Below are 10,597 nucleotides of genomic sequence, written 5' to 3'. Positions count from 1 at the left end.
TGGCTATGGTTTGAATGTCCTCCAAATGTTCATGTACTAGAAGTTGGTCCCATGGTCCCAAGTATGGTGTTGAAAGGTGGTAGAACCTTTAAGAGGTGGGGCCTAGTGGGAAGTAATTATATCATTGGGGGCACCATCCTCAGAAGAGACTCCAGTTAGGTCTCATGAAAGCATGTATAATAAAAAGAGCAATCCTGGCCCCTGACTATCTCTGGCTTCCTATATCATGACATGATGTCTTCTACCCATACTTCACTATTGTGATGCTGTCTACCACGAGGCCCTCACCAGAGGCCAAGAAGATGGGAGTCAGGAGATCTTAGACGTTCATCCTCCAAAACTGTGAGCTAAATAAACCTCTTTTCTTTGTAAAATATTCAGCCTTGGGTATTTTGTTATAGCAGCAGAAAATTGACTAATACATTGGAACAGAATCACATCATTCATTATTGTCTGTGGATGTTTTCCCTTTATAGGGGCATAACAGACTATGAGGTATAACAGTGCAAGGCCTACAAAGCCTAAAATACTTACTATGTGACTTGTTATAGAAAGTTTGCTGACTCCTAGTCTTTATTTATTGGTACTGGGGATTGAATTCAGGGGTGCTTTACCTGAGCTACAGCCCCAGTTCCTTTTATGCATTTGTTTTTTTGTTGTTGTTGTTTTGTTTTGTTTTTTTTGAGACAGGGTCTTCCTAAGTTGCTGAGGCTGGCCTCAGATTTGCAATCCTCCTTCTTCAGCCTCACAAGTCACTGGGATTACAGGCATGTGTGCCACCATGTTGTCTGGCTCCCCCTAGTCTTTCTTAATGCTTAGAAGGTTTTGCCTATGTCCTTATAACAGCATTTAAAGACTCTTTCCCCAGACAAGCCATATCCTCTGAGGTACAGTGAACCCCACCCACAGGCTGAAAAGATAAATAAATCAGCAATAGACTATTCCAGAACAGAGACTCAAGCCAGGTTTAATCATCATTGTCTAGTTTTCAGAGTCCAGAGGCTCTGAGGTTTGCCAGCCTGGGTGTACACAAGAGGGAGGAACAGTGTCCTGGACACAGGAGAAGGAAGTACAGAGGTCAGAACACACACAAAACTGGAATCAGTTGGCTTTGCTCTCCCCAGCTGGGATGTACCCTCCTGGCCCCTTTGGGGATGGGGGCCCACAAATACAGGCAAAGAAAGATCACAAATGATTACACAGACAGATTGTAGAGCCCTATCATCTTCTGTCTCCAGGGACACCTGCTACCTGGGAGACTATCTGGTTTATGGGTGCAGGGGAGGGTGAGGGGAGGAGGTAATCTCTCATCCTTCTCTCATCCACACCTGGCAGTTTTCTACCTAGGGTTCTAGGAAACTTACCTATGCTGAGTATTCAATCCCCCAAGCAAAGAGTTACCTTTGGGTTCTATCAACTGAAACCACTGCAAGAAGATAACCAGTTGAACCTCTTTGTGGGGCAGACAGGTACATCTTCCAGGTGTCTCAAATTAGGAACCAAACTAGTGGGTATAGCCAGGCGACTCAGAGCTGCTTGGTAGGACTTAGAAAGAAAAGGGCTCTCCTAATCATCAGAAGCTCATCTAGAATGTCCCAGAAGGCTTGCTTCATTTGGTATTCACCTTAAAGAGTTAGAGCCCTAGAATATAACCAGACAACTTTCCTTCCCTACCCTTATCTTATCAGGGCATTAACCGGAAGAGGGAGTCACAGCTGCTTGGCCCCCTGCCAGTTTTCTTCTGGGCCCTTCACTGTCCTGGTTCTAGCTTAATGCCTCATATACTGTCTCTATGGAAGCTTCTGAGGAGTTTGTAGAACCAGCTAGTGCCCCATCATCCTTCTCCCAAGGTCTTCAACCCATGCTCCCCCTAACTCTAGCCTTTACAAGGAAGTGATTCAGAGCCATGGAGATATGGGTGAAGATACAGGTATCCCAAAAATTAAAGTAAAAAATTGTGTATTTGAGGAGCCTGGCGTGCTCACCATCTCTCCTATAGCACAAGAAAACTGTGTGCATGATGTTGTGCACATAGGTGTAGACCATTGCTGGGGACTATAGGTTCACTGTCCTGGTAGAGGTCAAGGTGCTGGTGTGCATGCATACCTATGAGCATGCATACCTATGAGCATGCAACTACTTAAGGGAAATTGCTGCACCTCTCTCTTGACAAAACTGGGATATTAATAAAGGATGGACAGCAGCCTTCAGATCCCAGGAACAGATAAGTTGTCAACTTCCAGTCCCCTTCCCCATCTTAATAGGCAGTGTATGAGTCAGGCCCTCCTAGCAAGCAGCCCTCACCCTCAGGTAAATAACACCTCTTGGAACCTAAAAAGCAGGTCAGAAAATTAGAAGACCTGGAGAACTTCCAATGGACAGGAAACATGAAAGAGAAGAGACACTGATAAAGACCAACATCAGAGAACATTTTCACCTTTGCCTTGCTCATCCCCCTGCCAAAGCTCAGAACCACCACCTCCCGGACCTGCAATGTGGTCAAAGAGAGAAGTTAAAGGAGCACTCGTCTCCATAGCCAAAGTATCCTGCAACCCTGGATGTAACCTAATGGGTTTTTTATGTTCCTCTGGACTGACAACCACAACTGCACAGACCTCTGGCTGAAAGGACTGGGATGGCAGAACTTCCCTGTTGGAAGTTTATTACCACTGACTGCCTCTGCTGCAGGACTGCCTGCGGCCTTCTGGAGGGCAGACACCTAAGCTGTACTCCAAACTACATTCTAGGACAGAGACCACCCAATTCCAAACCCCTCAGATGACAAAACCTCATGCTTTGGTTTTGCAGCAGGAGATCTCTGAAAGGAGCGAGGTAGCCTTGTCAACATTTGAGGAGATACATATTGGGTCCCCTCTATCTCAAGCCCAGTCTCACCTGGCTGGGGCCACACCTTCCTAGACTCCTCCCTTTGCAGAGCAGCATTATAGGGAAAACTCAGAATCCTGCCTGAGTTGGATAAGGAGACTGAATGAAGAGATGGCATACACAGAAAATCAGGTAGGTCCAGCTGGCTGCTACATTATAGAGGCTGGTTTACCCTCATCCTTCTAATAAGAGTGGGCCCACAGACCACATCTATGGCAGGCATCCATAATCGCTCTGCCTTCTGCAGCCCTCAACCTGTCTGACACACACATGCTGGTAATCAAATGTTAACCAAGGCTTTCCCCATCCAGGGAATTAGCCTATCTGAAGTTCACCCCATCTATAAATTTTGGGCTGGCACCTATTTCTGTGACAGGGATCCTTTAGTTCATGCTGTATGGGTATCTGTGCCACTAGTCCTTGGACAAGGCATAGATACTATATCCCACATTGCTGCCATAACAAACAGATGACAGGCCAGGCTCCTGCAAAGATCCATCCACCCGGGGCTCAGGGGGAAAGAAGACTTCAATGGGAAGTCTCACAGCGCTTTGGGGAGTGCCACTGATCCAGGTCTCAGCCTTTTCCTGACTCATTTTCCAAAGGTTTCCAATTCCCCAGCTGTGAAGTGTGACTTCCTGGCCAAAGACGATACTGCAGCTTTCCCAATGTGGCTCCTGTGGAGGCTCCCCCAACACACACAACTTCATAAGTGTGGGTGGGAAGAGACAGAAAAAAATATTGTTTTTCAAATGGTTTTCTCTTAAGGAGCTAGGGATGACCTCAAAAAAGTTTTGGGAATGTGCTTTTCCTCTTACCCCTTCCTCATTCCCATCCAGCTCTCACACCCTCCTCTTCCTCTGCCACACTGAGAACTTCCAGGGTTTTGGGTAGGGGTGTAGCATTTGCCTGAGGATTAATATATCCATATTTGAAACTCGTGGCAGCCACACCCACATTGGAATCTTGCCTGCTGTTGTACCCATGACCAATTCCCTGGAGGTCAGGAGGAACCCACTCCCTTGGGCAGCCAGCCCTCTCTTCCATCCCCTCATATCCTTCAGGGGTGCATTACCTCTCCTGGGGCAGAATCTCCCCACCAACCTATCCTGCTCACACCACAATGGGCGTATCAGAGAAGACCGAGCTGACTGATTCTGGATCTGACATCCTTCGTTGGCCCTTGCCTGTTGCCTCGGGCACTGGCAGGGTATTTCCTGGTTTGAGCTTGCCATTTTGACCCTGCCCAGGTCCAGCAGGTTCCAGAAAAGCCACCCGCCGGTCAAAACCATCATCTTTGTCCCCACCACCCATAGGATCATGATTGGGTGTGGTACTGAGCATGGAAGAGCTGAGGCTGTCTCCTTGATGGCTGGAAGGCTTCTCTACACCCCGGCACCAGCAGCGGCAGGGGGTGAGGTACAGGTATATGAGGACCAGGACCACACTGAGAATACAACCTACTAGGGTGGTGTAGGCTGTGTTGAGGGTGTCATGGTGTCCGTGCAAGGTAAAGTTGTACACTTTCAATTCCACGGACAGTGTCTCGTTGAAAGTCTCCCCCATGGCATAGCAGGTATATACACCCCCGTCCTCAACCTGCACTTGCTGGAAATGAAGACTGCCATCCTTGGACACTGTCACTGTGCCATTGGCCATCTCATCTAGCACCCGTTCATTGCTTGGTGTCATCCATACCTTGGTCATCCCCTGCTGCTTAGTATCACACTTTATGGTCAAGGTGTCACCCAGATGAGCCTCCCAGGCACTCTCCTTGTACTCACTGCAGTTGAGGAAACTCAAGTTGAAGACATTGTGTAGCTTCTTGGACCTCATGCAGTACAGATCCTCCTGAAAGTCCATCACGGAACTCAGCTGCCGATATTGCCAGTGTGAGAAGAGCTGGTAGAGCTCGCAGTTGCATTGTAGGGGGTTGTTATGCAGATACAGTCCATTCTTGATCCATGCTGGCAGCTTCTGCAGGTCAGTCAATGGCAAGTCCTTCAGCTTGTTGGAGGACAAATCCAGGAGCGTTAATTTGGGTAGTTTGGCTCCTTCTTTGACCAGTTCCAGAGGGAAACGGGAGATCTGGTTCTGGCTCAAGTAGAGTTTCTGCAGCTGGGCCATCTCATCAAAGGCATAGCGGTCCACTGCAACAATGTGGTTATTGTAGAGCAGCAGCACCTCCAGAGCTTGCAATTCGCTGAACAGGAATTCGTCCAGTGTTCGCAGCTGGTTGGAGGAGAGGTCCAGGTAGCGCAAGTTGGGTACCGGGGAGAAGGCCTCAGAGGAGATGAAGTTCAGGTGGTTGTGGCTCAATAGCAGAGAGTGCAGGTGGGTCAGGGGTGTGGGGGTCCACTCCGCACGCAGGCGGCTCAGGTTGTTGTGGCTGAGGTCTAGGTGTGCAGTGTAGCTGGGCAAGGAATGGGGTATATTGGGGAGCTGCTGCTTGGAGCAGCTGAGGATGTTGCTGGCGCACAGGCAGGCAGCTGGACAGCTAACCACAGGTCGTCCAGCTCTGGCTACCTCAAAGAGGAGCAGGAACAAGGACAGCAGCAGGAGCCAGAGGCTTCTCAGGTCAAGCAGGGGTTGCATAGCGTCACTAGGGAGGGCCAGGAAGGCCACAAGGAAGATCTGGGAGGGAGTCACCTGGGCATGTTCTGATGGGGTGCGAAGGGTCACTTTCACGACAGGCTTTAGAGAAAGAGAACAGGTTTGTTGTTACCAAGGGCTCTGGAGCCAAGGACCACCACTCCCACTTTCCCCACCCACTCCTGCCCCCACCCCCATTGGGCTAGAAGAGAAAGGAAGAGATACTGGGTTTCCAAGCACTGTATACAGACAGGCAATGGGCTCAAAATACCAGAGTAAAAGAGGAGGTGGCACAGGGCCTGCTGGGCTGGGGTCAGGGGTATAGGACAGGGGTATGCACAGGATGCCAGGGGCTGTTAGGGGTCATGGGAATTGCACGCGAGGGGTTCGGAGGTGGAGTCAGCAGGGCCTTTGGGAGGCGCTGAAGGAAGGTCAACAGGGCACCCGACTGAGTAGGGCGCGTCCTGATAGGGTTGAGGGTCCCCGGGACCTGCAAGGCGGGCTCCCCCCCCCGGGACCTCTGGTCACTGCACCTGCTCAGCGAGGATGCGTCTCAGCCCATGGTCAGTCCGGGAGCTCCGTCGCGGCCTCCCCCGGCGGCGCCTCACTGGCCTGCCTGTCACGGCACCCGCCTTACGCAGGGGCCCGCGCCCGGCAACATAGCCTCCAGGGGACTTCCTGGGCTCCGCTCTGCTCCCCTGCACTGCCGCCTCGACCGCTGAGCCCGCCGGAGCCCACCAAGCACGGCCGCTGCCTCCGGGTCTGCGGGCCTGGTGTGGAGCGGTGCGGGAAGCGGGAGGCGCCGCGATCCTAGCCGAAGGAGCAGCGTGGGGGCAGCGAGCCCGCGCGCGCGCCCGTCACCGCCGCCGGAGCTTCGGGGCGCGTGCGCGCGGCGGGGGCGGGGCGCACGTGCGTGTGTTTGTGTCGGAGCCGGCCGGGCGGTCGCGCGCTGGGCCCTCGGCGGGTGTCAACCAGCTGGGTCGTTCTCTCTCTGTGAACCTGACCCGGCTGCTCAGCTGGTGCCACAATGGGCGGCATAGGCCCTTTCCCACTTCCTTCCCTCCACCTTCCTCCATCCCCCTCGTTCCCCTACTACTCTTCTCCCTGTCCAAACCCGAAAAGTAAGTCAAACTGGAGTGAATTCGCTGCAGCTGACTCCGGGGCAAGAAGCGTCGCCTGTCTTTTAATTTTCCAAATTAAAGAAATCTGGCTCAGCTCCCGCCTGTCAATGTTGGCGGGAAATTCGTTTGTCACGTTTAGAAATTCCTCCTCCCTTCTCTCTGGGGCTATGAAGTCCCAACAATTTGGGGAAAGGTTTTTATTTGTTTGTTTGTTTTTGTTTTGTTGTTGTTTGTTTTTTGCCCGTGCTAGTCTCAGTGCCACTAGTCCATAACCCTGGAAGTACCCTGAAAGGCACAGCCCTGTAGCAGGCAAGCCAGCTGTGCAGGAGTAGGGGAAGGGAGGACTATCCCTGGTGTCCCAGGGCCCAGGCCCTGAGATCCCCTGCCCCCGACACCCCTGGTAGATTCCCCCGCTCCACCCGCTAAACACACAGCTTGGACTGTATGGGAGCCAGGGGCAGGTTCCATTCCTGGAAACTCCCAAACTCTTCCCAGCCTGAAGAAAGTAATTCATCCCTTAGGTTTGGCCACTTGCCACCTTCCTGAACTAGTACCAGCTCTCTCCCCCCTGGATATAGAGCAGTTCCATCAGAGTTTCTCTATTACCTAACCCTCAATATTAAGGCCAGGGGTGGAGGTGAGGGTGACTTCTCCAGGGTGGCCCCTGAAACAGGAAGAAGCTGTTAACCGTGTATGTTGTTGAGATGGGAGTGGGGCGATGAGATGTAGGAAAAGCCAAGATCTTATAACTCAAGATTTCAGCTATTCTTCAGATGGTGGACACTGAGAGAGAAATTACCATTTTATTCTTTCTAGTCTCTTACAACAGCAAGACTACGACTGAAATTAATGTCTCAATAGATTAGCCTGCTAAGAGTTTTACAAAGAAAGAATTTATATCTGTCACATATGTTTTACCATGAATTTAAGTAGATGTATTATCTCTTTAAGGAATACTAGCATGTTAACCTTATGCATAGTGTGAAAAATGTTTTCTATTCATTCCAGGTATCAGTGATAGGGGAGAGAAGAGTCTTAAAATCACATCACATTAGTTATCTATTGCTGCATAACCAATTACCCCAAAACTTGGTGGCTTACTATAATATAATTAATTGTTTTTCATATTTTTTTTTGTCAGAGATTCAGGAGCAATGTTGAGGTAGTTGAGGTTTCTCATGCAGTTGAACACAGGTGTATGTCATTGGAAGACTTTACTGGAGCCAGAGGTTCAACTTTAGCAAAGTGTGCCTTACATGGATTTCTCACATGGCTGGCTGTGAACAGGAAACCTTGGCATTTCTCCATGAAGGCCTTTCCACAAGACTACTTGAGTGCCCTCACAGCATGGTAGCCAAATTCCCTCAGAGCAACAGATCCAAGAGAGAACCAGACAGAAGTCACATGACTTAACTCTTTGAAGTTACAACTGTCACTTCCACTTTGGTCACAGACAAGCCCTGATTTCACATGGAGGAAGACTATACAAGGGCATGAATTTCAGGAGGAGAGGCTCATTTGAGGGCCATTTTGGAACTGGCTATCAAGCACATCATCTCTCAAGTTACATCTATTTTTTAATTTTGAAAAATTTCAAATATACACAAAAGTAGAGGAAAATAATACGATGAATCCTCAAATATTCATCATCCATATTCAGTAATTATTGAGGAAATACTTTCATTTTATTTTGAACAAATATCTTTGAAAAATAGATGCTTTTTCCACCCCACCCCTCATCCCTACATCTCTGGAAGTTTCTTCTTTCCCTTTCTGTTTTCTACTAAGTCTAAAAGGTAGGGGAGAGACAGATACAAAGAAAGCAAAATGCCCTTTATGCTGGATGCCAGTTTCAGAGTATCCACTATAACATGTCTATAACATGAAGGGGGTCACAAAAATATGGTCCCTAGTCTCTTATTCAGCTCATCTGGAAGTAACCAAGCCCTTTAAAAAATTAATATGCAGGGCTGGGGTTATAGCTTAGTGATAGAGCGCTTGCCTAGCATGTGTGAGGCATTGGGTTCGATTCTCAGCACCACATATAAATAAATAAAAAATAAAGGTCCATTGACAACTAAAAAATATGTAAAGACAGTTTTTAAAAAATTAATATTCAGGGCTGTGGTTGTAGCTCAGTGGTTGAGCTTGCCTTGCATATGTAAGGTTCATCCTTAGCACCACATAAAAAAATAAATAAATAAAACAAAGATATTGTATCCATCTAAAACTAAAAAAAAATAATATGCATACAAATACAATCTTGTTAACAGATTGTTATCAATAGATTTAGGGTGGGGCCTGAGATTCTGCATTTCTAGCAAGCTAGCAAAGTGATGTGATGCTGATAGTCTACAGACTTCACAGTAGCAAGCGTCTAGAGCTGTGCTATGCAAATAGGTTACCATTAGCCACATGTGGCTATTTAAATTAATTAAAATTAAATAACATTATGAATCACTTCTTTGGTTTCCCTCGATACATTGCAAATGCTCAATAACCACATGTGGCTAGCTACCCAACTGAACGACACATCATCACAGACAATTCCATTGGATAGCTCTTGTACAGAAAACAAACTCGTAATAATTCTCCCACAGCAGCTTTTTAGACCAGATCAACTGTTAATTCTCAACAAAAGAAGACCTGCACAGGATAAATAGCAACAGGTTATTTATAGTGAGTATTTATATTCTCTTGTTGGAATAGATCAAATCAATGTTCTTAAATACAGAGTTGTTTGATTAGCTCAGCGCTTCAGCAAAGGAGGTTGGATATATCTACCAGGTTAGGAGACTGGATAAATTTCTTTTTTTCCACACTAGAAGTATTTTTTCTTTCTTATTAGCTAGTATCGGCTATTAGATTGAGAGAGGAGAAAGCTGGGAAAAGATTCCCCATTAAGAAGTTAACATTTGGGCTGGGGATGTGGTTCAAGCGGTAGCAAGCTCGCCTGGCATGCGTGCGGCCTGGGTTTGATCCTCAGCACCACATACAAAGATGTTGTGTCCGCCGAAAACTAAAATAAATAAATAAATAAATATTAAAAAAAAAAAGAAGTTAACATTTGGCTCCTTTTAAAAGGCTCCTTAAGGTTAAGTACCCTTCTATTAGGACAATGTAGTCTAATATGATGGACACATTTAGGTCTTGTCTGTCTGTCTTTTTTTCTTCTTTCTAGTACTCAGGCTCGAACTCAGGGACTCATGGATGCTAGGGAAGTACTTTACTACTGACCTACACTTCCCAGCCCTTTATTTAAATTTTACTTTGATACAGGGTCTAGATAAAGTGTTGAGACTGGCCTCAAACTTGTGATCCTCCTGCCTCAGCCACCCAAGTCACTAGGATTACAGGTCTGCATCACAGTGCCCAGCCACACTTACGTTTTTCCTTCTGTGATTCCATTTCACATTGTAAATACGTCCTTATAGACCTTTCATATGCTATTTCAATTGTCTGTTTACTTGTCTGCTTCCCTACTAGATTGTAAGATCCTCAAAAGCAGGGATTTGCCATGGATCTGGATCTTATTAGTCATTCAAAATGTTTGTTGAATTAACTAATGAATAATGGAACTAAATTAGCATATTCATTATACATTAGTCCCCTCAATGCCTGGCATAAGGTTAAGGATGAAGCATAGAACTTGGACTGGTTAAGTCACAGCTATGCAGTGGATGTGAGTTTGGATACTTCATTCTACTAAATCTTATTCTAGTACCTGGAAAATGGGAACAGTACATTTTACCTGAGCTTACATCATGAGACTATTTTGAGGATCAAGTCAGCTAATAGTTGTGAAATGTTTTATCATTTATAATTTTTAAACTCCTAGTTTTCTCAGTGGAGGTACTGTGGTCTCAATGACTGTGTCTGCACAATTACCTTGCACAATTACCGATACTTAAGGTATTTCCTGTTTGGCTCATTCACTTATATTTTCAAGCTCTCCTTTTCTAGCTTAGCCATATTTTACAATTTAAAAATATTTACAG

The 10,597-nt window shown here is 47.0% G+C and overlaps 1 protein-coding gene across 1 annotated transcript; it reads right to left on the bottom strand.

The window, feature by feature from the left end:
- Window positions 1–941: 941 nt before the first annotated feature.
- Amigo1 (adhesion molecule with Ig like domain 1) lies at window positions 942–6,332 on the bottom strand. Its single transcript, XM_046467198.2, has 2 exons — window positions 6,012–6,332; window positions 942–5,580 (listed from the first exon to the last, which is right to left on the bottom strand). The coding sequence occupies exon 2, from the start codon at window positions 5,479–5,481 to the stop codon at window positions 4,000–4,002; it is 1,482 nt and encodes a 493-aa protein (XP_046323154.1). The 5' UTR covers window positions 5,482–5,580; window positions 6,012–6,332; the 3' UTR covers window positions 942–3,999.
- Window positions 6,333–10,597: the final 4,265 nt, after the last annotated feature.

Source organism: Marmota monax, unplaced genomic scaffold (genome assembly GCF_021218885.2).
Source record: "Marmota monax isolate L192 unplaced genomic scaffold, Marmota_monax_Labrador192_F-V1.1 WCK01_AAM20220418_F8-fsc00181, whole genome shotgun sequence".
Taxonomy (NCBI): Eukaryota; Metazoa; Chordata; class Mammalia; order Rodentia; family Sciuridae; genus Marmota; species Marmota monax.
Note: the sequence above shows the minus strand (reverse complement) of the source record. Positions and strands in the feature narration are given on the sequence as shown.